General features: G+C 43.5%; 2 protein-coding genes across 4 annotated transcripts in view; one reads left to right on the forward strand and one right to left on the reverse strand.

Annotated features, from left to right (window-relative positions):
* ZDHHC18 (zinc finger DHHC-type palmitoyltransferase 18) overlaps positions 1-20,257 on the forward strand; it is a 58,935-nt gene extending 38,678 nt beyond the window's left edge. For both annotated transcript variants that reach the window (XR_005555608.1, XR_005555611.1), the window contains one exon: positions 19,389-20,257. The gene's annotated coding sequence lies outside the window, so the exon portion shown is untranslated. The remainder of the gene's footprint in view (positions 1-19,388) is intronic.
* On the reverse strand, positions 18,803-25,616 carry GPN2 (GPN-loop GTPase 2). 2 transcript variants are annotated; one of them, XM_039334226.1, is made up of 6 exons: positions 25,463-25,616; positions 24,556-24,990; positions 23,463-23,619; positions 21,957-22,117; positions 21,250-21,380; positions 18,803-20,251 (listed from the first exon to the last, which is right to left on the reverse strand). In XM_039334226.1, the coding sequence occupies exons 1-6, from the start codon at positions 25,505-25,507 to the stop codon at positions 20,155-20,157; spliced, it is 1,026 nt and encodes a 341-aa protein (XP_039190160.1). In that variant the 5' UTR covers positions 25,508-25,616; the 3' UTR covers positions 18,803-20,154. The 2 variants fall into 2 exon arrangements, with proteins under 2 accessions (XP_039190160.1, XP_039190161.1); XM_039334227.1 differs by lacking the exon at positions 25,463-25,616 and adding an exon at positions 25,147-25,395.
* Between the last annotated feature and the right edge of the window lie 558 nt (positions 25,617-26,174).

Raw genomic sequence — 26,174 nt, forward strand, 5'->3', positions numbered from 1 at the left:
CTGTGGGGGTGGAGGTAGGAGAACAGTAAAGTCTGAAGTAAGAGCAGCATTGTGTAGGTTTCATCCATGAAGGGTGGAGTTGTGAAGGGCTTTGAGGATAGGAGTATTTAGATCTGGGCGGAAAAGGATGCATGCCCCTTCTCCAAGAGAAAGGCCCATGCTTGTATTTGCCTGGCACACAAATGCTTTTTTCTTATTCAGGAAGCACACGACCATTTCCATCAAATCCACTCATGGATGCTCTTTTTTTTCCCCTGGACTGGATGTGATTAGTTGTTTTTTTTTACATCCTACACTGATGGAACTCAACCCTTTGCACTACAGAATATTGGGGTGGTATATGACTATGTGTGCTCTTTTGGCTCACACATTTAGTCTGTTTTAAACACCAGGAAAGCCTGTTGATCTTCCTACACAAAAAAAACCCGTTACTAAGAATGTAATTAATTTTCTTCTTGGTGGTTCAGGAAACTGAAAGTGTCAGAAAAGTCTATATGTCTCTTGCTTAATTTCCTTAGCACAAGATCTATTGGAGGCCTTGAAAAGCATTCACCTTTCAAGCCAGAGAAAGGTGAACCAGTGATTTTTGAGTGATTTCTTTCTTCCTAGCTGGTGGGCTATAGGAGGGCACATGTTTGGCATGCAAAAAGTCCCATGTTCCGTCCTTGAACTTCTAGGTAGAGCTGGGAATAATTCCTCTATTAGTCCCTCGTGACTCCGCCAAGGAAGAGGGCTTTTTTAAAACAAAAATTGCCCAAGCTTAGCCAGAAATCAAACAAGATAAAACAAGATAAAAATAAATATAAAGCATGATAAAAATAATGTGAAGAGGAACCATCTCCCCTTCCCATCCCCAGGAGTTAATTGATCTAGAGCAGGGGTAGGCAACCTTGGGTCTTTTATGACTCGTGGACTTCAACTCCCAGAATTCCTGAGACAGCCACGCTGAGGGGAAAGGGAGAGGTTTCCAAGCTGAGCCATGCTGGCTCAGGAATTCTGGGAGTTGAAGTCCACGAGTCATAAAAGAGCCAAGGTTGCCTACCCCTGATCTAGATGGAGCAACAATCTGATTTAATTTAAAACAGCTTCCTGTCTTAAGATGATCACTATGGACTACTAACTCTTCTTAAGGAAACTTTATCTTTTATTATGGAAGAATTCTTGGAGAATATTATTCCCCAACACCTGTACAAATGATCAAGGCTAGTTTTAATTTCACTGCTTTAGAAAAATGCAGTTTTCACTTCATTTTTAGAAATTTTCAATGCACCATCCATTTTTGAATATCCAATCTTGGAATCACATGATGAAATCATGCAAGCGTATTATTATTTCTGCTGTTGATACATAGGCTTGAACTTTCTCTAGCAGACCAAACAAGAATTTCACCTGTCCTTGATGTCTCTGCAGTGCACTTATTTTTGAGGTCAAGAAAAAAAAACAACCACCCAACTAACTACAATGTGGTGGAGTGGCAAAGTAGCCTTATATTTATTTGGGAACAGGAACTAAGCTAGAAGTCAATTAGCTCATGTGCTGAAGACCTTCAAATGCTTGTGATCCAATGAGAAGACGTGAGGCTAATCCCAGATCAATATCATGACCTAAAACAAGCTTGAAGAAACTTCATCACTTCTATCGTAGGGCAAGGGATTTTTTTTCTCAATTTGCAAGAGAAACTTCTAGAATGTTAGTGTTCTCAATCATTATTTCCTTTCTTTACACAGTTTCTTTATAAAATGCACACACAGAGAGACAATACGTTGGCAGCTTTGGCTTGTGTAAAACTGGAAAGGGCGTGTCTCACTTCGGGCAGTTAAGAACTGGGACATTTCATCTTGATGTCTCAGGATTACATGCAAGGGCTACCCTTGAAGAGCGTTCGGAGGCTGCAGTTGGTTCAGAATGCAGCCACGAGAGCGATTGTGTCACCTATCGTGTCACCTATCCTCCATGAGCTGCACTGGCTTCCTGTGGGTCTCCGGACGCAATTCAAGGTGTTGGTTATCACCTTAGGACCAGGTTACTTACAGGACCGCATACTGCCGCATAGTTCCCAGAGACCGGTGAGGTCCCACAGATTGGGCCTCCTTCAGGTCCCGTCGGCCAGACAATGTCAGCTGGCGGGCCCTCGGGGAAGGGCCTTTTCTGTGGTGGCTCCAACCTGGTGGAATCAACTTCCCCCCGAGATTCGAACTACTCCCACTTTGCCAGCCTTCAAGAAAGCCATTAAAACTCTCCTGTTCCAGCAGGCCTGGGGTTGATGTCCCCGGGGGGGGGGGGGGCGGAACACGATTGGGACATGCTGTATGAATGCACTCATTTTTATTGTTATATTTATTGTTTTAATTTTGTATGCCGCCCTGAGTCCCTAGGGATTGGGCGGCATATACATTTTATTAATAAATAAATAAAATAAATAAAAGTTCCCAAATCTACTCCCTAACATTTCCAGGCAGCCTGGGAGTTTTATTTCTCCTTAAAAGCTTCTGAACGGTCTTGAATCAGATCAGGAGTCTCCAAACTTGACCACTTTAAGACTTGTGAACTTCAACTCCCAGAATTCCTGAGCCAGCCTGAATTAGATGAGCCAATGGCCTGGCTTGATATAAGAAAGCAGTCAATGTTCCGGTATTCTTCTGGCAGGCTGGATGTTCCGGTATTCTTCTGGCAGGCTGGAGAAGAACAGGACAGGTGCTTGAGGCAGGACAGGTGCTTGAGGATACAAGCAAAGAGATGGGGTAAGTTCTAGCAAGGAGTCCAGATGGGATAAAATGGGAGTAACATACACATATATCAATTTATATAATCTTTGTAACTCAACCTTGGCAACTTTAAGACTTGTGGACTTCAACTCCCAGAATTCCTCAGCCAGCAAAGCAAAGCTGGCTTAAGAATTCTGGGAGTTGAAGTCCACAAGTCTTAAAGTTGCCAAGGTTGAGAACCCCTGTTGTAACTGAAAAGATGGCTCACTTTTGTTCCAGAACTTGAAAAACCTGGTGTTTAATTGGGTGCCTCTGAACTGTACTAGGAAGGGCTTCTGCATAAACCCTACCAAAATAAAAAGGGGCTGGAAAACAGCATGACATTCTCAAACAATCTTTCTCTTATTTCATCTTTCTCATTCTTCTGTAGATCCACACAATCACTGGCCATCTTCTCTGCCTCTGAATTTCTGGAATTCACTATTCACCAATTTCTGGAATTCAGTAATGGGCTAACTTTTTGAAAGCATCTAAGTATCCAAAGATCTTACAACTATCTTAGACTTTTTCAAAAGAAGCTATTGGAGAAGCTGATGCAATAGTCTCCCCACCCTATCTCCCAACAATCTCATGGCTGATTGAAAAAAGAATGTCTTTGCTCACCAAAGATTCTTAATTGCACAGGGACAATTGGTAGGGAAGGTTTCACAAGGATACAAGTGCTGACTCAGTGCCATAACTGTCCTTTGTGCAGGCCTGTTCTATTGCAAAGCTCTTCTTGGGCTGCATACAACATATAGACAAGATAAATAATCATTGGTGTCGCAACTGAATCAGTAATAATCAACTAACAGGTGCAGGAGAGGAATCTGAAGGAATCTACAAACTCTGTTGGTGTGTAGCATGCACCATCCGCTTATTAATTTAAATATAATATTTAAGGTTCTGGGTGGTGACCTGCTAGTTCTTCTCCTGGAGTCAACCTCTTCTCAATTTAATGAGGTGGGTCTTGAGTTTATTCATAAACCGGGTGAGAAGAGGATAAAAAGAGGCAGAGATTGCTGAAAACCTCCCTATAGATAGAGATTGAAATTCAGATTTCTCGGCTATATCTGTATCACTGGACAGGGAAATGGTGTTCTCATCTGGTTTCTTAACCTGTACAACTACATATATTAAAGCAATATCCCCTCCCATGATGTTTCAGGTAAGATAAGCTTCATCCAGTATCGTCATCTTTATTTCTCTGCCTGTGTCAGCTGCTTTACATTTTGTTCTAAGCCAGTTATGGGAACATTTTGATAGGCAGGAATTACACTATTTGAGGCATGGGAAGGGCAACAGTTGGCAAACAGGGAAGCACAGTGGGTAGGATCCAGTCTGCATCGAAGCAAAATGACTTTTTCCGTTTCTTGCTCCTGAATTTGAGAGCAATTTGGTTTCATTCCAGGGATATCTTCACGGTATGGTCCAGAAAGTCAAGGGCAGCTGCGGGGGTGATAAAAGCTCTGCCTATTTTTCTACAAACAGTGAATGCTCACAAAGCAAGCAGAGTTTCAACCGAGGGATCCTTAGTGCTCTCTGGACTGGGTTATTTTCTTGCAGACTTTTCATTACTCAAAACTAGGTAACATCATCAGTGCTAGTTCTGATGATGTTACCTAGTTTGGGTAATGAAACGTCTGCAAGAAAACAAACTCAAAAAGCACCAAAGGCCCCTCATTTCAACTCTGAGCTACAAATATTCTCCTTTATCAGAGTTTCAATTAGCTGCTGAGGCCACCATCTTGACTTTTAGAACCACACCCGGAGGATGTCCCTGGGAATTGGAGAGAGAAGAAAACAGGTTATACTCCTTTCAGTGAGGTCAGCCAGAGAAATTGCTTGGGGTGATGCTTGCAGTGTTATATTTCCAGAGAGGGATAGTGATTAAGATGGTACACCAGGACTGGGCAACCACCCACGGCCCAGTCCCTTCTCAACCCCGGAAGCTCCCTTGCAGACTTTGGGCCAGTTCTGCTCTGTGGGGCCACTGTGGCACGCATAAAATGGACATCCTCCTTATTAGCTACTTTGAGTTCTCAAAGGAAAGGTGAGATTCAAATCTAACAAATACATTTAGTAATAGTAGTAGTAGTAGTAATATAATAATAATAATAATAATCTGGATAGTGGACATGGCAGTGCCTGGAGACAGCAGAATAGAAGAGAAAGAACTGGAGAAGATAACAAAATACAAAGACCTACAAATAGAAATAGAAAGACTGTGGCAAAAGCAAGCAAGGGTAGTACCAATAGTCATAGGCTCCTTGGGTGCAATCCCAAAACAACTGGAGCACCACTTGAACACCATTGGCATTGACAAATTCGCTATTAGTCAATTGCAAAAGGCAGCCTTATTAGGAACTGCTTCCATCCTGCGACGATATCTGTAATACCATCAAACATCCACATCTGCCTATCCCAGGTCCTGGGTAAGGACTCAATAGGTAGACAAAATGCCAAATCCAGTCTGAACATCTGGCTGAATGTGCGATGATCGATAATAATAATAATAATACCTGCTTTGGGGTGTATTGCTAAGGAAAAAGACAATTTCTTTAAATTAAATAAGTTTTCTTCCTAGCCCTGAGCCAAAGCTTTTAACAGCAGACTGCGAAGAAGAAATTTAGCAGGCAAATTCTCCTTCCTTTACAATCTACTTCTATGAAAGGAAACATTTTAGCTACTAAAATTCTGTTTGACTAAAGAGCTGCTATGATTAAATGAAAAAAAAAAGGTACACTGGTATCATTGCAGAACACAGACAAGTTTATCCTTATATTTCTTACGTTTATAGTCTATTGTATATTGTGCTACAAGTACTTTTTGTATTTACTACCTAGTGGAGCGTTAGAAAGAAGTTGTGTAAATGGGTTTGGGATGGATTTGACTGTCTTCATCAACAGAATAGCTCTTCAGAAACTGGATAGAAAGGGATCCAGTTTGCACTAGAGGGAGAAATTGGTGGAAAAACTCATCCAGTTCAGAAATAGGTTGGGAGCTCTAGAGGAAAAAAAAATCCCGAAAAATCCCCCCCCCCCCAGTGCTTCCCTAAGGGAAAGATAGTTGGTCAACAGCTTGTAAAGTGCTATCTTCTCCATTGTAAGTGAACCTCCTTCCTGGTCGCATGACCCAGAGCAGAGCTGTTACTACCAACTGAGAGGGGGGAATGCAGAATTACTATCCTTACTTGGAATTCTTTCCCATCATTTCTCTTAGAGAAAGTTGGGTAGAGCATGATCTGCACACTTCGATTTATTCTCCATACTAAGCAGGATAGAGGTCCACGGTTTGTTCTTGCCATTTCAAAGAAATGTGTGGATTGAGTACAATACAAGACTGGATTATCTTGAAATAGCCACACTGGGGTCATTAAGCTGGAGGAATTCTTGCTAGATATGTGGGCAAACCCTCTCCTTAGGCACAATGAGATGGCTGCCTCAGGGAGCAAATTCTGTAAGGTTGTGATGGCTACAAATGTTCTTCTCTGGTGAAAGACTGAGTGGTCCCAAAGTAGCTGAACCCGTTTGGTGGTTGAATTGTGACGGTAGATACAAATGTATGTTCAACAGCGAGATCCAATCGCTTCCTATACGTAGACCTGAGAAGTGCATCATACTGTCTTTTGATTCATATTGAACGCTCTGTGAGCTGTCGAAGGCACTTCAGTTAGGAATTAAGAAATGACATCTATGCAAACTAGCTAGCCTGTAACAGACTCAAAGAGACATCCCAAATGGGAATGGAACAAAAACCAGGATAATTAATGCAATTCCAAGCAAAAAAGCTAAAGCCTTGCAGCTTAGGAAAAAAAAAAAAACTTGAATCAAAAAATTTAACACATACCAAAAAGGCTCCACACCCACTTTCTCTGTTTCTCTGGGAAATGGGATTGCTGAACAATTTCTGAACTGGCCCATTTCCCATTTAATTTCTCTTAAAACTTGGGTGGAGCTCAACAGTTTCAACTGCGTTGGGATTTCTCACGAGTTTCAACTTGACCACTTAATTGGAGCAGAATCCAGTCATCTACCTGGGGCTACAAACTCATCTCAGCCAGCAAGAGAGGGAGGCGTGCCTATCTACAGAGGGAGGCCTGAGGTTGCAGCAAAAAAATTAGGTGGGGGATTATGAAAAAGTTTCTCTGGCTTTAAATTAGTCGATTGCTTCCCTCCTCAGACTTCCATCTGATTCACTTCCATTCATTCACATGGCACAATTTTTCAGTGTTCAAGATGGATTTGGGGCACCTGGTGTCAAAATGCCACACCCATAATTCTTCACTAAATCAGCCCCAGTCCTGTGCCAATGAAAACATTAATTCTGCAGTCTGTTTAGAATACTAATATTTTATAGGCCTTTGAAAAATGTTGCAGAATCTATAATGCAAACATTAACATTAAACAATTATGTTGGATTGCTGCTACTAGTAGCAATAGAGAGGAACTAGTAAATTTGTTTAGCTTAGCTTAGCTTATTTTTTAAAATATATTTTCAAGTTGGGTTCTCACAATTGTGAAGATTTATTGGGAGAACCAGTATTGTGAATGTAGACAATCCAAAATCTAATTTGTAAAACACTCCTGGTTTTAATTTAATGAAGGGTTAATAAACAGTAATAATATCAAAATACACATTCCTAATCACAGATCCATACCAGTCTTGGATGCAGACATAGCTTAATCTGATAAAAGGCATCTTTACAAGTCTTTCCCATATTTTGCAGCAGAGTGTAAACTTGGGATTTGTAGGGATATACCAGCATCTATTTGGAGACTCTCCAAAGCCCATTTGGATAATATTTCTATTTGTGGGAGCTTAGGAGATTTTAAGGACAAAATAAGATGTACGAAGCCTTGCAGAGATATCACTTAGTTCTTCATATCCTTACTCAGAAACTAAGAACGATCCAATTTTGTTTACTAGCAAAATAGTAAATTAGATTCTTTTGCCCATTTTTTTTTTGTTTTGTTTTCATTACAACCTGACAGACTGTTGCCTCTTTCATAGTATTGGGAAAATGCCTTGTGGGGCTTTCAAGGTGATGCAGATGCGTTTCTGTTTCCTTGCACTATCCCAGAAGCATTTATGGCTAAGCTAGCACTCAATTTTCTCTTCCCTTGGAAAATTACAGTTGCCACAATTGATGTGCGTAAGAATAATTGGCCCATTACATCCAGGGGCTGCTTCCAGAAGTGTGTTAGTGCATTGTGCAGCTCAGCTCTTTCCTAGCCTATGAAAAGGGGCTGGGGGCACCTGGAACACATCAAGCTTAGAGAGCACCAAAGACCTCACAGTTCAACCCTGAGCTGCCAATGATCTTGTTACACCATCAGCCTTGATTATTGGAGCTGAATTTCCAGACCTGGGAGGTTATCAGGATGGGGAAAGTTAGACTAGACCCACTTATTTCTCTCTGTGCTTTTTTCTTGCTTCAGAATCAGTCTGTGAGATAGGAAGAATGTGGCAACCGATGCTTTATAGGTGATGAGGGCCGATGAGGATTGCTGATACAATCACTTAGTTTACTCAGTGTGAATGTGCAGGCACAAGAGAGCCTGTAATTTGACGGGGAGAAGGTGGGGCTGGTGCAATCTGAGCCAAAGATGCCTCTGGCAGCCATCAAATTAGCACTGGTGCCATATTCATTGGCACAAATGAATTGCATCTGAATACTGGACAGAAAGAACTGTTTCTGGTGCAGCGGACTTCAGAGTGTCTGCATCAAATACTTTTCCATTGTAAAAATGTGCCAAATGTTCTCACACCAGGGAATATCCTTAATTCCAAAGTCTCAACGGGAGTAAAATTGTTTAGATTTGGCACCTATGATCCAGGAAAGAAGTCCAACCTCTGGTAGAAGTGCGATAAGGATTGGCAATGTGAACAGACAATACTGGTATCGTTTACTACTTATTCAAGGAGAGATCTACAGAAGAGCAAGGATTCTTGGCAATTTTAAAACACATAGACATCAATTCCCAGAATTCCCCAACCAACATGGAAAACCCCAATCCTGCAGTAGAGAGTTGACCTTCAGGATATGAGCTGTTATGAGTGGAAATTGAAGAAAATATTATTTCCTTTTGAGAAAGGGGGGAGTATGACAAAGAAACTGTCAGAAGAATAATTTGGGCTTCCAACCCAAGCCCGGGTTGTGCAAGAATAAATAAAAATGAGATCCAGACCGCTGTGAAGAAAGGAGAAATACGTATTCCTAAAAGCAAAGAGTTTGCCTTTAGGGGCAGCTGCAGAGAAATGGGGCACAGCAAAACAGTTAAATAGGGGAACTTGCCCTGGATGTGGAAATGTCTACGTGCTGATTCTAGGCTGACACATGAGGGATGTGTGTGTGTGTGTAGGTATGTTTATTCTTGTGAACATGCAGTTCTGCTGGGAGACCTAAATTAATTAGCTCTGTGTTTACAGACCTTATCCTCTGATATGTGGATTAGGTCTGGGTAACTTATTTGGGGAGGTTTGAGGAAGTTTAAGTAAAAGCTTTCCCCCTGTTTGCTATTTTTATTTGATGAGCGTAATTTCAGCTTAACTGTCAATTATCTAGTGAAGAAACTGGTTCTCGGTCCATTATGGAATCTGTTAATGTTTTAAGGCAGTGGTTCTCAACCTTTTTAATGCCGCGACCCCAACCGGTCATAAGTCGAGGACTACTCAACTGGTCGTAAGTTGAGGACTACTCAACTGGTGCAGCTCCGTTTGCAGAATGGGACTTTTGGCGGGCTCAGCAGGGCAGAGACAGCCTGGACAATTCCTATTGGCTTTTGAAAGGCAATAGAATTAGACTCTATTCAAGAGAGTCTATTCTATTGGCTTTCAAAAGCCAATAGAATAAAAGGGAGTAGCACAGCTAAGGAAATGGGGGAAAAAATGGCGGACTGCGTTGTTTTAAGGGAAGATGGAAACAGTATAAAGAATAAAATACATTTTAATGTAAAACTTTTCATAAAACTCAGGACCACCCAACCTTGATTTTTTTTTAGCATAAAGTATGGGGGCATAGGAAAAAAAATCAAACAGGCTTTCAAGATTCTGTTATTCTACCCTACAAGGAGAAAGAGCATCCTAGAATCCCTTCCATGCCTGTTTCTTGATCTTGCCTATCTTGGAGGACTAACAAATAAAACTAACTCAGCCTTGAGATCAATCTTTTTATCTAGAAAGGGGGCAGGAATTGTTCAGCAAGCTGTTCTGTGGCTTGGTGTCTTGGTGTCCCCTGGAACACTTTGAAGTGTCCCAGGTGAGCATCCATGTGGGACATACTGCAAGCAATGCAGAAATATATACATGTGTTGGAAGAGGGCAAGTGCAAACTTGTGTTCTGCTTCCAACCAGGCAAAGAGGCATCCTGGCACTGTGAGATCTTGGGAAAGCAACCAAACCCGGCCCAGACAACCAGGCTGCATGGCTGTAGGCAGCAGTGATGGGAGTGGAGGGTGGGGATTGCAAACTACCTTTTGTCCGGTGAAGACCGTGCGGAGAATCAGAAAGGCAATTTTGTTTTCCTCTGCAGTTTCTCCACATTGCAATGAAGCTTTACCTGCAGGAGACCATACTCATTTGGCTGCCGGGGGACTGCTGCTTTTTTCCACACCGCGCTTCAGTAGCGGCCAGGTGTGCCACAGCCTATTTTCCTTGGCAAACATTTCAAAGTGCAGTGCAGCAGCATCCTGACCTTGACATTTTCTCAACTGAGAATCCCAGTATGCTTTTCCAGCCTGAGCAGCCAGTGGTACTTGTGCCAGCCCTTAGTTCTGTTTTACAACAGCTCTTTGAAATTGCTCTGGCCAAGAGATTCATCCTAAAAGCCCGCAAAAGAGCCAGAGGCAGGAACAGGGTGTGATTGGGGTCTAATTTGCAGATTCCTGGCAGGAGAACAGACAAGAGACAGTAGCCCTGGGGATTCTGAGAGGAACAGAGCCTGCTGAAGACAAAGATGGCTCCCTTTCCCTCTCAATTTCTTCTGAACAAATTTTCTGCTGTAACAACAAAACGAAAGAACCGACTTCCAGGCCGTCTACAACTCTGCTCCCAACAGTTGGGAAGCTGCATATCTGAACAGCAACTGCAGAGAATTTTTATTTTTTTTAAGGGCGTTTATGTCTAATCCCTGATTTTTCATTTTGGCAAAATTATTGTGGTAGAACCAGTGTGGATAATCAGCAAGCTTGAATCGCTATCTCTTGGGAAAATCAGGAGCTGCCTGAATGCTGGTTTGAGCTGAGTTGTTTCACTGGTCCCAGGTGAGGGAGGATGTTTCACGTCTGTTAGAGGCACCAAGGATCAAGCCATGAGCTTTCAGATGTCTGCAGTGAAGCTGCAGTGAAGCAAAGAAGCATCTGGCAACAATTCTTTTCTACCTCGTGGGACCAGGAACATTTTTCGTATTGTGTAACTGAGCTAGGCCCTTTCCTGCAGGAGATGGCAGCCTTTTATTTGTGAATGATGCACAATTTGTGGTAGGACTCCCATAGCACATATTTATGTCTGTTGTGAGTGCTCCAGAAAATGAAGGTCATTTATGGCACAGCTTTGGAGGGCCCTAGCAAGTATCCATATTGAGCATGTGGCTAATAGAAACAAAACATGGATTTAAAGGTAGGGCTAGAAGATTTCTTACACATCTGATGTCAGTAGGGACCAGACATGTTAAACACAAGGCCCGGGGGTCGGATGTGGCCCGCAAAGTGGTTTCATGAGGCCCGCGAAGCCATCCTGGAAACAGTGAGGGAACGGCCCCTGTTGCCTTGGCCTTGGCCCAGGCCGGCTGGGAGCCAATGTACAATTTTGTGGTGGCCATCTATGCTGAAACGCATTCAGTCTTAGCTCCACAAGGCTGTCTAGAAACAGTGAGGGACCAGCTCCTGCTGCGTCGGCCCCGCCCCCTGTGTGCATGCTGAGCTGTGTTTCTTGCCTATTTTTCTCCCTCCCTCATCTCAAATATTTTCCCACCACTCTGTACTTAGGAAGGAAGGAAGGAAGGAAAGAAGGAGAGGGAGTGTTTGAGGGAAGTCCTGCCCTGCTGCCCTTTCATCATCCCCTTGCCCCCTCCTCCTGGCCTATCCTGGGGTCTCCCATCCTATTGCTAAGAAAGCTTTGGATACAAAGCCGGGTCTCTCCCATGGAGAGGGAATGGGCCTCCCTCTGACTTTGCCCTCATACCCATCATGAGCAACCTGGCTAAGGAGAGCAAGCACAGCAGCAGCAGCCTTGAGGAGGTAAGTGCAGCTGGGCGTCCCCTTGCGGAAGTGGGGCTGGGCTTGGTGCCGCAGGTGCTCAAAGGCCAGGCTGGGCATTTGACCTTTGCTGCCCAGGGCTCTGGGCAGCCCGTGCCACCATCCAGAGGAACAGTGAGGCTCCTCCAGTGGACCATGCCTTGGCACTTGCCCTGGTCCCACCCCCTTCTGCCAGAGACCCTCAGATCTGTCCCACTCCTGCCCAGGCCCCCACAGGCACCCTTGACGCGAACGATGTAGAGCTGGCCACGCCCATCCAGTAGGCCACACCCATCTTGGCCACCCCCCCCCCCCAAGGGCAACCGCAATGCTGATGCAGCCCTCAATGAAATTGAGTTTGACACCCCTGGTGTAGACAAAGAACTTTCTCATGAAGCATCCCATTGTCACAGTACGGGAGACTTTCTGGATCTTTCTGTTACAGGGCTTGAGATCCATCCTTAACTGATTTGTCAGAAACCAGAGTCCTCTTTGCTCCAGCATTCCAGAAGACGCTCACACTTGTTCCCCCCCCTTTTTTTGCCAGCACTCCCAGTCACAATCACACCCTAATTGGAAAAATGACCTCAGTGCTTGCTCCAGGTTGCTGAGGTGTCTTTTTAGTGATGTAAGTGCAGGAACACTTTTGGCATGTTTCTGAAACTGACTCTTCTGGGAGCACACCCTGGTCTCTCTTTGCCTGATGTAATGTCGTGGGAGGCAGGGCTGTTCAAGCCTAAACCTGTTTACCCTGTTTGCAACACTTGAGGCACAGCTCATCCTAGTCTCCATCTTGGGGTTGTCAGCGGGACCTCAACAGTCACAACTTAATCCATTAGGTCCTCTCCTTTCAAAGATCATTCCAACCCTCCTGATGGAATCTGAACTGGAAATCTTGAATCTGAAGCTATCTTGACAACTTTCACGCATCTGTATTGTTTGATTTGATCACGCTTATTCAGAACTATCCATATTGCTAGGCTAGTGTTCCATAATCTCAGTCAAGGTAAAACGTCCCCTACAGACAATGCAGCTGTGAGCTGAGAGATTGAAGGCAGGACTATGAATGGGACCCTTGGGGGGCTGTGATGTCCTCACAGAGGGTCCACAAAGGCTTGAAGAAATGTTACGATTTAAACCTTGAGTTAAGTCTTGGTGGTCCGTGGCCATGATCCAGGGCCACAAAAGGTCCGTGGTGAAGAAAAGGTTGAGAACCACTGTCCTAGAAGGTACATTGAAATGTCTTAAAATGAGAGTCTCCAAGCTTGTGGGTTGGTTCCTGAATGTTTCGTTACCAGGCTAGGCAACATCTTCAGCAGAATTTAGGGGATGTCAGTGTCAGTGTTCTGTTTATAAGAGCTTCAGGTGTAGGCGAGGACCTTGCAAGCGGAGAGCATTTCCTTTTTAAAGAAGTGATATATACATTTACATGGTTGCAAAGCTAAGAGACTTAGCAGGGAGTAATGTGGGGCTAACTTGCCAAATTTTGAAAGAGAAAGCGAGGGGGGGGAGCCCCACAGCAGCAGAGGCATCCTTTATAAGAGAAAAGGGTTGCAGGTGTTCTAGACAGGACCTGGAGCCCAAGCCCTACAGTTCAGGATTTTAAGGGGTCCCCAGCAGCCCCACCCCACCCTACCATCTTTCCAGTGACAATCCCAGGCGTTACATTTCCACCCCCTTTTTCCTCACTGCTCGTGGAAGGGAGACTTCAGAGAGGAGTAGATGAAAGCTGATGGCCCCATTGTTATGTTTAGTCCTTTTGGTGGTATCCACATTCAATCCCTTTGAAGTTGTACCGAAGGAAGTGAGGGCCATAAAACCCCTTTGTTCACCCCCGTATGACAGAATCCAGAGAGGGCAGAAATGGGGTTTTCCATAGTCGATAACTAGAGATGAAATATAATTGGATTCTGACATCAAGGTTGCCAGTCCAGAAGCTCAAAGAGAGCTTCTCTGCTTCTTTTTTGAGAGGACTGGAGGGGGACTTGGTCTTGCAGGAAAAGCCATTACTCAGCAGTTTGGGCAGGGTGGAGGAACAGGGGGACTCTTGTCCCACGAACCACCAAGCAGCTGCAGCTTTGCTAACACAGCTGTTTGTGACTGGGTGGAGAAGGAGGGCTGGGGAAGAGAAGATGAGAGCAGGTGTGTCTGGATGGTGGAGCTCCACCTTGTCTGAGAAACTTCCCATCAGGGTAACAGCCATGGGTGCCTTTGAAAACTTCACCAACACCCATATCCCATTCCCAAAACATTCCAGGTGTTTTTCTGATCCACCTAATGGAGGTTAACCGGCAGATCCCACCAGGCCGGTCAAAGCTAATATTTCTGGAGAGTTTCTTAAGGCAATAGTCATTTTCCTTGCAATTTGCAAGTCAGAGCACAATTAGGTAGCCTTATTTGGAATTGTTTCTCGGCGCTTTCATATGATAATAGTTGTGGAACTCAACACTTTCTCACCCCAGAGCTACTAATTACACGTCATGCAAAACACATGACTAATCGTGACATGTTAAAGAGATGAGAGGCATCAAAAGGCATTGAACGAGTAGTCCTTTGTGCAGTGATAGGCTTCCTGATTAGCCATGGATGGCCTTGCTCTTGCTAAAAGATAAAGAAGGAATAGCATAAAAAGGGAAGCTAGGGAGGAACCTCTAAAAGGGTGGAACTGTGAGAGATTAAGAGCTTCCAGTGCCAAGATAAGCATTACAATTAATCTGTTTCTGGGTGTTGGATCTTAGAAACCTGTTCCGTGCACCCAAATGGTCCATATCCAAATCTTCCATATTAAGTATCCTTTTGTTATCTGCAGGTTGGCTAGCAAGGGAGAAAGACGGGGATTTCCTCCACTCTCCATAGCCCCAGAGTCATGGCACGCTTCCCTCGAGATGACCCAGGAAATGTCTGCCTTGAGAAATAGTTAAATTCTTTTCACCCACCTAAGGCATACCTCCTCTTTGCTCTTGGGTGGAATGTGCCTTGACTCTGCCTGCTAGTGCCTTGCCCACCCCAGCTGCAACTGAACCCAGTGTCTGCCCTGCAGGCTGCAACAGAGCATGATGGGTGTGAAAAAAAGAAAGAGGCAGCCCAGAGCCTCAGGCCTACTAGGGCTCAGCCCTGCCCCACCTCATTGCTGAAGCTGCACTGAAATTGCTGAGGTTGGCAGAGCTGCAGCTGTGAGATGGGCCTGCCTACTGGCCAGCCAGGTGCTTTGCAAGGAAACAGATGTGTCACCTGAGAGAAAGGTGTAAAGCTCACCAATGGAAGTGGCAGAGGCATTTTCAGGAGCCTGGACGGGAAAGGTGAGCTGAAAGACTGACTCTCTTGTCCCTTCTAGGTAGCATCTAATCCTCCAGGATTAGGGACCATCTCTGTGCTAATGGTGTCTCAGGAATTCAAGTAGCTATTCACAGCTAAGTATGACCTATTTATGTAGACTTTTACAATCATGCCAGTAACCTAGATTGTCTTAAAGCAGTGGTTCTCAACCTGTGGGTTGGGACCCCATTTGGGGTCAAACGACCATTTCACGGGGGTCGCCAAACAACGCAGTCCGCCATTTTTTCCCCCTTTTCCTTAGCTGTGCTACTCCCTTTCATTCTATTGGCTTTTGAAAGCCAATAGAATAGACTCTCTTGAATAGAGTCTAATTCTATTGGCTTTCAAAAGCCAATAGGCATTGTCCAGGCTGTCTCTGCCCTGCTGAGCCTGCCAAAAGTCCCATTCTGCAAACGGTGCTGCACCAGTTGAGTAGTCCTCGACTTACGACCGGTTGAGTAGTCCTCGACTTACGACAGGTTGGGGGTCGCGGCATTAAAAAGGTTGAGAACCACTGGCTTAAAGGAACACTTTGGCTTTGGGATAAGCACACTGTCTAAGGCAGGGGTCTTCAAACTTGACACTTTTATGACTTGTGGACTTCAACTCCCAGAATGCCTCAGCCAGTGTGCCTAGCTGAGGAATTCTGGGAGTTGAAGTCCACGTCATAAAAGGGCCAAGTTTGAAGACCCCTGGTCTAAGAAACTGCAAGATATCATAGCAGGCCTGCCAGAGGATCAGTTCAGCTGTAGACTCAGTACATCAATTCTGGGTAGTGCTGAGAAAAGCAAAATCCCTCACTGAGACAACTTCTTCTTACTTTGATTCCAATAGGCCAGTGGTGGCGAACCTATGGCACGGGTGCCAAAGGCGGCACTTAGAGCCCTCTCTGTGGGCACACGCGCCATCGCCCCAGTCCTAGGCCTTCAGCTGGGTTTTATAAAACCTTTTCACTTTAGGCTTCTGCCGCCATGTGTAAAAAAAAAAAAGGTTCAATCAATCAGTCAATTCAACTTCTCGCGGGAAAAAAAAAGATCTTGCAAAGTTGGAATTGTTTGATTGAACTTTTTAGTCCCACCCAGTCTGCTGTTACCACTGTACCCACGCCCAGCCAATGGGCCACGCCCAGCTAATGGGCCTCACCCACCCGGCACCCGACGATGCATAAGTGGATTTTGGGTTGCGGTTTGGGCACTCGGTCTCTAAAAGGTTCGCCATCACTGCAATAGGCAATTCAGGTTTTTAAAAAGCAATTTGTAAGCAGTCTATAGATCTCCCTTTTTCTCTCTCTCTCCCTATTCAGGATAACTCCCAATAACACTGAGACTGTGGGAACAAGCTTAAGGCCATCTTTGTCCACAGTCAAAGAAAATACACCCAGTAACATCTTGCCTATTTCTTGCATTAAGAGCAACCCCTTGTGGGCCCAATGGAATAGCTCTTAACGGGAACCTATACTGCAGAAAAACTGTTTTTGGTTATCCTGCTGATGTATCAGCAGCACCTCATGGTGGCAACTGGAAAAAACGATCGGGTCTACTTTCTCCTGCCTGATGGCCAATTTTAGCCATCATCCTGAGTCCTCTCTGCAGCCCCAGATTCTTTGTACATCTCCCCGAAGCATAGCAGACACAGAGCAGAAAACGTCTAAACTATTCAAGTTAGAATGCAAAGCAAATATTTTAGTGGATCACAGCCATGTTCTTTAGCAGCACAAAGCAAGGACACTAGGATTGACCTAGTGTCAAAAGAACATATTATAATTTTATCTATTTCTTTGCTCAGTAATATTCATCCCACATTCTTTGCATTGAAACACAAAACTTTTTTCTTCCACATATATAAGTTATTCTCCAGTCTTCCCAACCTAGTACACTCAGGGGTTGTCTAGGCCAGCGGTTCTCAACCTGTGGGTGGGGACCCCATTTGGGGTTGATCGGCCATTTCACGGGGGTCGCCAAGGAAGGCTGTCCGCCATTTTCCGGCGGGTGCCTTACCTCCCTTGGGCTGGGCCAGCTGGTGGCCCAGCCAGTGGTCGGCCTGCTCCGTCTCTGCTATTTGCCAGCTACGCCTCGGCAGGCGCAGGGGGCGGCACCACGCATGCGTGGCGCTCCCGGGCAGGGAAAGTCCTTGACTTACAACCAGTTTAGTCCTCGACTTACGACCGTTTAGTCCTCGACTTATGACCGGTTGGGGGTCGCGGCATTAAAAAGGTTGAGAACCACTGGTCTAGGCATTAAAGTCTGGGCATAACCAGATTTGAGAAAGGTTGTTGAATATGCTAGAATATTCTTGCTATTTTTGATGGACACCTGCAGGAGCAAATTTCTTACCAGAGGAATGCTATCCTGTAAATCTAAGACTTAGGTCAGGGGTAGGCAACCTTGGCTCTTTTATGACTCGTGGACTATGGCTGGCTCAGGAATTCTGGGAGTTGAAGTCCATGAGTTATAAAAGAGCCAAGGTTGCCTACCCCTGACCTAGGTGTAACTCGGTCATGATTGCCTATAAGTTTATTGCATTTCATCATAGATTTATCTGATTTCATCTGTTTTCCTGCTTGGTCTCCATACCTTTCAACATGGAGAAATGCACTGTGTGCAAGTAAACGCTAGGAAAAAACATCAGTTATCCTTATGGAGCATCTTCCTTTGCTCGTGAGCAAATATAAAAAAATCTTTGTCATCTCTTTGTCATAAAATGCACCTTGCATTGCTGAGCTGGTAAATATATCTCATCACTGAGACATTTCTATCCTTACTGAAATGTTTTGCTATTTCTTGCCAGCCAAAGAGGTTTCTTCCTAGTGATTATCCATTCATCTTCCAAATGGTGTATCTTCCCGATAGGCCATTGACTTGGACTAGAGGTCCATAACCTTTAGCTGGTATTGGGGCCCTCAGTCACCGGTGCTGATCCCTACCTCAAAGGCTGAGATTCTAGATACCTTCACCAGCTACTTTGAACATCTTTCAACAGAGATAATGAAGCAAGGAGGGAAGAATTCTATTAAGGAACTCAGTGAACCAACAGCTGGTTTGGATCTTTAAAAAAAAACCCACCATAAAAATATCTGCAGAGTTATTATCTAGAATGTAAGCAATTTAATTTCCCTTTCATAATAAAATGCCAAGAGCTGTGCATCAATTTTCATAAGTTGCACAAACAAGACATAACACCAGAAGATGTTTCTCCTTCTATCAATTTGGTACAAATTACAACATGAAGTTCTATCCTTTAAGCATCTCCATTGCAATGATAGAATGCTTGCTTCATTATTAAAAGACACGATGTTTCTATTACATTTTTTCTTTTATAACTCTATTTAATCTTGATATTTGAAATTTTCCTCTCTGCATCTATTAGCATACCTATCTCCTTAGATGGCACTTCATATGTGTACAGGTGGAATAATTTTCCAGTTTGTGCTTAAATAAAAATTGTTAGCTTTAAAAAAAATGACATACTGTAGTAGATGTTAAGTGCCTTACCAAGAAAAGTTACAAATCCTTTAGAGCTATTTTATTTAGAAATAAATGGCAAGAGGAGAGACATGGTGATACACAAACTATGCTTCATGGGAAGAAAGTCATTCAAATTAAAGTATTTTCTTTTTCTTGCAACATGAGAATCTAGGGAGGTTCAATGGCAATGAAAGATTTGAGATGGATTAAAAAAGTATTTCTTCATATCTGTGCATAAAAGCAGTGGATCTAACAATGACACCAATTCAGGTTTTAAACTAATTATACAAATCCAGCAGAGTAAAAGCTTCAATCTCTACTACAGGAAGATATTACTGTACCCATATCGATGTGGACTTCTTAAATGAATGTTTTTTGAACTTGGCCACTTGGATGTGTGGACTTTAACTCACTATTGGTATGGCCTTAACACAGCACTATCTTGGAAAGTTAGTGCCTTGACTTTGCCAGTAGTCTGTCGACTTCCAGGTTTCCACTAACTTCGAAGACATGGCAATAACCATGGGTATTTGATGTTTTTGGTCTGATTCAGTCTGGCTATATATTTTATATTGTAGTCTTAAAACATCTGCAAATGTTGTTTTCCTCTTCTACCCCATATGCTGCAGAGGGAGAAGTCACACTGCTCCAAGCCTGTGTCTGTATAAAATATCATACAAATGCACCAAAGTTTGAAAAAGAAAGTGCGAAAACTTTTTTATTTAGCATTCCTCTCTCCAAAATCCAAAATCTTTGGCAGCACCAAAAAAGCCTGAAAAGATTCTCTTCTCAACAATATCCAGATTCCATGTTTTCCCTCAGCATCACAATTCAAAACGTCCAGAAGGTAGGACCTTGTTGAGAACAGGCCACCAAACTCTTAAGAAAGTGATCTGTGATAGGACAGAGACGTTTTTCTCAACAATGGCCTTCAAGCTGATGGCCAAGGCATATTATTGGCAAGAGGCTCCCCAAAGCATTTGGAAGGCACCAAGTTGTGGAATGGTAGCAGAGAGAACTCTTAACACTTCTCAGCAAAATAAAGCAGGATAATGCTCTGAAGGAGACACATTGCTGGGAGTTGAAATCCACAAGTCATAGAAGAGCCAAGTTTGAAGACCCCTGTTCTAGGGCAACAACTTTGTTAGCACTGAATAGTCATCTCTTAACTAGCAGGTGCCAAATCGTATCGCCTTGCCAACTATACAAGTTTCTTATCAGAAACATCTGGGTCCTCACTACACAATTAAAAGGAACCCAATGATGGTGGCCTGCTCACTCCTGCACCAAGCCTGGGAGTATCACAGAGGGAGCGCGTGCGCGCGCACACACACACACACACACCCCTGCTGTTCTTGCTGGGAGACCATTTTGGGCAGGCTGATCCACCCTCCTTCAGTGGCTGCCGTAACTGGCATGTTCCATGTCTAAAGTTTCCTGCTCCACCGTTTTCTCCTGTGGCTGCACATACTTCTCCTGGACTGCCAGGGTGCTGATGGAGGGAGAGTTAAGGAGAAAGGAAGCCCAAAGGCATTAAAGAAAGGTAAGCTGCTCCGTCTGTATCTGTTGACTGCCAGGACAGACATACATCTGCATGTACAAGTAGTCCTCGATTTACAACAATTCATTTAGTGACCATCCGAAGTTACAATGGCATTGAAAAAAGTGACTTTTGACCGCTTTTCACACAACCATTGCAGCATCTCCAGGTTCATGTGACCAAAATTCAGATGCCTGGCAATTGACTCACATTGATCGACGGTTGCCACAGTGTCCTGTGACTTGACAAGCAAACTCAGTAGGGAAGCCAGATTCACTTAACAATCAGGCTATTAACAACTACTGCAGTATAACAGCTGCAAGGTTATTGGTAGGGCAATATTGGAAGAAGGATTGTTTGCCTACTATAGAAGAATGAACGCTTAAAGTGTCAAATTTAGCAGAAATGGCAAAAATTTCTGCTTACTTGAAGGATCATTCACAAGAAAGATACATTTCGGACTGGAGAAGATGGATAGATTATATTCAGAGTTTATACCTATGTTAAAGGGGAATTAAAGTGCATTATGAACTTGGTTATTTATATAATTGGTTAATGTTAGTTAGTTTGATTATTATATTTGTAACCCTGTACTCAGCTCTGGGAAGTGGGGGAGGGAGAGGGGGTTTAGGGTGGGTGGGCTTTGGGGTGTATACTGTAATTTTTATAAAACTTTTCAATAAAAAAAAACTACTGCAGTGTACTACCCAAAATGGTGGATGGGATAAAGAATCATTTGTTACATGGAGCAAAAGCATGAGAAGCAATCAGGCAATTTGAGGGGGCAGGGCTAGGTGCAGCACACAAGATAATTGCTACTACTGGTTTAAAATGCTCTTTAAATGACATCACAAGATTTAAGTAGGATTCCCCAAACCTCTGCATTTCCTACAGAAGTATAATCCACAGCTTCCAAGAAAGAGGAAGGCGAGAGAGAGCAAAAAGGATACGATGTAAAATGAAAATCAGCTCCCATCGCTGCAGACATCAAGACGTTGAGATTTCTGTGTTCAGAGTCCCCAAAACAATAACCGTTGGCTTTGTCCACTGCCTGCATCACACACCGCATGCTTTCCTTGTCCTGAAACAAGGAACCATTAGAAACACGTCACGCCCCAACTGATTTCTCTGCCATATTTCATCCCGTTTCTCGTTAGCCTGATTAATGGCAGGCAAGTCCCAGCAACAGTTTTAATAAAATGAATCCTCTGAGCTGTCTTACATTCAGATCGGAAAGTTTTCTTTAGGAAGGACAAATTGCAATCACACTGCCATGAGGGTATAGTTACCAAATGCTGGAATAAACAAAAAAAATCACCCAGGAGTTTATATTATCATTCTATTGACCTCAAACTATTCTCCATTCTTTAAACATTCTGCTCCGTAACAGCATTTAGTCAGATACATACCCACTGGGCACAGACCTTTTCTGCTCTGTTTTGACCAGTTGTGAGGAACTGTCCTCACAACTGGTCAGTTTCAGAATTAGTTATCTACATTTGTTTATTTTTTACCTCTTAATCTCATTGGTTTCCTTCTGCACTAACAAATGTATGTCACACCTGTCTCAAGCACAATCATTTGCAGCTCAAGTGTAGGTAAAAATAGTGGAAGGAAATTGATGGGCTTCATCTGTTCCTCTCCTTGGCTTGCTTACCTGGACATTGAGAGGAACAAAAGAGACCAGACTGTAGTCTTCAATCACTCCCACCAGCTTCTTGTTCAGCCGTTGGTAGTTCTTGAAGAACGGATCTGAAGCCAAGTGATCCACTAAGTAGGACAGATCAAGAACTTCTGTGTAATAATCTAGATTAAATGCTGTAAAGCAAATGAAAGGGGAAAGAAATCTTCAGATAACAACAATAGTTGGAAGAGACCTTGGAGGTCATCTAGTCCAACCCCCTGCTCAGGCAGGATACCCTATACCATTTCAGACAAATGGTTGTCCAATCTCTTCTTAAAAACTGTGTTGGAGCACCCACAGCTTCTGGAGGCAAGATGTTCCACTGATTAATTGTTCTGTCAGGAAATTTCTCCTTATTTCAAGGTTGCTTCTCTCTTTGATTAGTTTTCATCCATTGCTTCTTGCCTGCCTTCAGGTGCTTTGGAGAATAGCTTGACTCTCTCTTCTTTGTGGCAGCCCCTGAGATATTGGAAGACTGCTATCATGTCACCCCTAGTCCTTCTTTTCATTAAACTAGACATACCCAATTACAGCAACTATTCTTTATATGTTTTAGCCTCCAGTCCTTTAATCATCTTTGTTGCTCTTCTCTGCACTCTTTCTAGAGTCTCAACATTTTTTTTATATCGTGGTGACCAAAACAGTATTCCATGTATGGCCTTACCAAGATGTTATAAAGTGGTATTAACACTTTACATGATCTTGATTCTATCCCTCTGTTAATGCAGCCCAGCACTGTGTTGGCTTTTTTGACAGCTGCAGCACACTGCTGGCTTATATTTAAGGGATTGTCCACTAGGACTCCGAGATCCCTCTCACAGTTACTACTATTGAGCAAGGTACCCCTTATACTATACCTATACATTTGGTTTTTCATGCCTAAATGTAGAGCCTTACTTTTTTCAATTCATAGACTAAGGAACAAGATAGTCTGTAATTTCTTATAATACGTACATATTGGACAGAAATTTGATAGCAAAATCTTTTTTCTGGAATATGAAATGCCCCAATTATGGAACTGTTTCAGTTAAAAGAGGGAGCGAGAGTTTGGTGTAGTGGTTAAGGCATCAGATTTGTTCCTGACCTGGGAGTATAAAGCCAGCTAGATGATCTTGGGCCAATTAATTTTCTTTTAGCCCTAGGAAAGAGACAACAGCAAATCACTTCTGAAAAACCTTGCCAAGAAAACTGCAGGGACTTGTCCAGGCAGTCTCTGAGAATAGTTAGCCATTCTTTAAAAACAAGTATACTTCTGCTATAAAGATTTGACTTAGACTAGAGTAGTAATTTATCTATGAAGTCTTCTGACTGACAAGACCTTGGATAAACTTCTCCAGCAACCACCCAACTGTAAGTGAACTATGGCTACCCTCAGCTGACCCAGGGTGGATTACACACATCTTCTGATCTGATGTGTAATGGGCCCTTAGTAATGTCTTTAATCAGTCCCATGGTTCCCCAAGGATCGCCTGCTCTCACCTAACTTCCCATACTGCTGGATGAGGTCCATTTTGGAGAGGATGTTGATATGGGGCAGCTCCACATGCAGCATTGTGGCGAGGGAAGTGCAGAGAACGGAGATGAATTTGCCAGGATCTGTGCAGTAATGAGAATCTACGAGATGAACAGCAGCCAGCTATGAAGGACAAACAAAAGGGTAGAGAAATTAGCATGCTGGCTGAGGATTTCTGGGAGTTGAAGTCCACACGTTAAAAGTTGCTAAGATTGAGAAACCCTGATTTAATATATGCAGACAGTCACATATACAAAAAAACGAGGCTGTCAGGAATGGGAATAGAAAGTTGTAGTGCTTCAGATGACCCTGAACTAAAAACACTCCCCTTATACTGTTCACACTGAGTTTTAGCAATGTAGTGAACCATATATACAAACTCTATACTACATCTTCTAAAAGAGATTTAAGTTTCTAGTAGTATCTCAAAGATGCCTTTGTCACAAGGTAAGTGGACTTTATTTTTTCTCTGAAGATGTTTTGCTTCTTGGATGAGACGTGAAATGTCTTCAAAGAAAAAACAAAGTCCAGTTGCCTTTTGACAAAAGCATCTTTGAGATAATTATGACCTGGATGACTTGAGAATCTCCATAGATGTTTCTAGTAGTATTTTAACAATATTTTGATGTAAGGTGGAAAGTAAATAAAACATAAGGAAGATTTTCAATTTGAAACTGAGGTGTAGAACCCCAAGATTCCTGGACTCTGGTGATACCATGAATTAACACATTAAATTAGACATATCCATAACATTGCAGGTGTACACTAGAGACTGACTGTTAAATACAGGCTAGCAAATCTGCCTTAAGTTTTCTCTCTTTGTTGACATCTAGCAGTTCTCTGGATTTTTAAAGTCTAGTTGAATACATCTTCTTTTCAAACTCATGCAATTTCCACCAAACATTACACACATAAAATGCATCATATTTTACAGTGGCTTCACTATTTGTCACAATTTGTCACTGGGAATTGAAAGGGCAGCTGTTGAGGTTTGGCCTTCAGGGACCCGTTGAGGTTTGGCCTTCAGAAATGCTCTCGCTTCCTCTGGACCAAACATACCCTGAAATTCCACTTAGCAAGTTGAGCAAAGATGTTTCTCAATGAACTATGATGGGTGCAGAGCTCCACTTGTCCAGGGCAATCAAATAAGAAGTAATGTCCTTTCAGTTGGTCCAGTTTCTCTTGTAGCCAGTCAAAATTCGCCTCTAGGTACTCCATGCAGTAGATTAAGCCACCGTTGGGGCCAAGTTTCAAATTCTCCATCACATCAGACAAGGTGATCAGTTCAGAGATATCTACAGCACACTGGAACGGAATCCCTTCATTTGCTGGGTCCAGATTCACCACAGCAACCTTGCGCCCAATTGCAGACAGGAATTCCTGCATGCCATGACAATAGGTGGTTTTCCCGGAGCCGGGCGGCCCAATCACTACCTGACCGAAGGCTAGTGATGGCTGCTTGTTGGTTTTTGACATACTGTAGGTTTCTTTCTCCTAAAAGTAGACATCAGAAAGAATAAGACCAATAGGCAGGGATGAATCCATACTATTGATACCTGTGCTATTCACCTTAAAGAAAACAATTCACACTTAGTGTACAACAAACACACTTGTTTGATAAACCCGTATTACATTCACACATTACGCAACTTTTGCAAATAGACTGGATTGGAGAGGGCTGGGAAGGGCTCCTATGGGCAGGCGAGGCAAGAGCCACAGCCCCCTCTCTGCCCCCGTCTTCTGGGCCACCCTTCGGCTCAATGCACCGCTCCGGGCTTGGAAGAAGAAAAGTGGATGCAACCGGGGAAACGCCACGCCGTGCGGATTGGTAGCGGACGGTGCAAAAGCCCTCCCGGTCCCTCCGATATAGAGCTAGGAATGGATCCCGCGTTGCCTCCGAAAGTCACCCTCCGTCAGCAAAACGACCGTTTTGGATCCGCGTATCCTAAAGTCCCATAAGATTTACCTGGGATTTCGCTATTGGTTCCTTCTGCCGGCCGCTTTCGATCATTACCCCGAGAGATGATCACGCATGAAAGAGCGTTTCTCTATACTCTCCTACTTCTACGGTACAACCGCGGAAGCTGGGATTGGCCGAGGACTAGCAGGCTGGCGCTCTATCTCGGGCTGTCTCTATGGTAAGTGGCGTCTAACCAGGCTTGGAAAGAGAAGGCGTGTCGTAACGTAGTCATTGTTAGCGAACGACGAGCGCCACCTGCAGAATGGGAAGTGCTGAGACATGGCCAAGGAATGGAGGCTGTAGTTCTTTCATTTTTTTTTTCATTCGCTAGGCTCCCTCTAGGGGTGGCCAAGAGGAATAGCAATGAACAGAAAGAAGGAATACAGGGGTCCTTGGGGTTCTCTGAGCGTGGTTGTTTTCTTGTAGACGTTTCATTACCCAAACTAGGTAACATCATCAGCGCTAGTGCTAACCTAGTCTAATTAGTGTTACCTATTTGGCTAATGAAACGTCTGCAAGAAAACAACCAGGTTCAGAGAGCACCAGGGACCTCTCATGTCAACATTCTCCTTTAGAACGAATACAATAATGAAAACAGTGACAACTTGAAGATATTCTATTTGTAAGTCACAAAAAGAAGAGCTTTGCTGCTAGTTTGCCACGGCAATAATGGTTAAAACAGTGTTTCTCAACCTTGGTGACTTTAAGATAGGTGGAA

The sequence above is a fragment of the Crotalus tigris genome, unplaced genomic scaffold (genome assembly GCF_016545835.1).
Source record: "Crotalus tigris isolate CLP2741 ecotype Arizona unplaced genomic scaffold, ASM1654583v1 scf7180000017628.32516253702:7417878, whole genome shotgun sequence".
NCBI lineage: Eukaryota > Metazoa > Chordata > Lepidosauria > Squamata > Viperidae > Crotalus > Crotalus tigris.

What these genes read in the sequence shown, in the direction of transcription:
- GPN2 (XM_039334226.1), bottom strand. Translation starts at nt 25,507, where the DNA reads ATGATCGAAAGCGGCCGGCAGAAGGAACCAATAGCGAAATCCCAG. An exon ending in CCAGCAGTATGGGAAGTTAG is followed by an intron (nt 22,118 to 23,462) that starts GTGAGAGCAGGC and finishes TTTGCTTTACAG; the next exon opens with CATTTAATCTAGATTATTAC. An exon ending in GCTGATTTTCATTTTACATC is followed by an intron (nt 20,252 to 21,249) that starts GTATCCTTTTTG and finishes TCCCTCCATCAG; the next exon opens with CACCCTGGCAGTCCAGGAGA.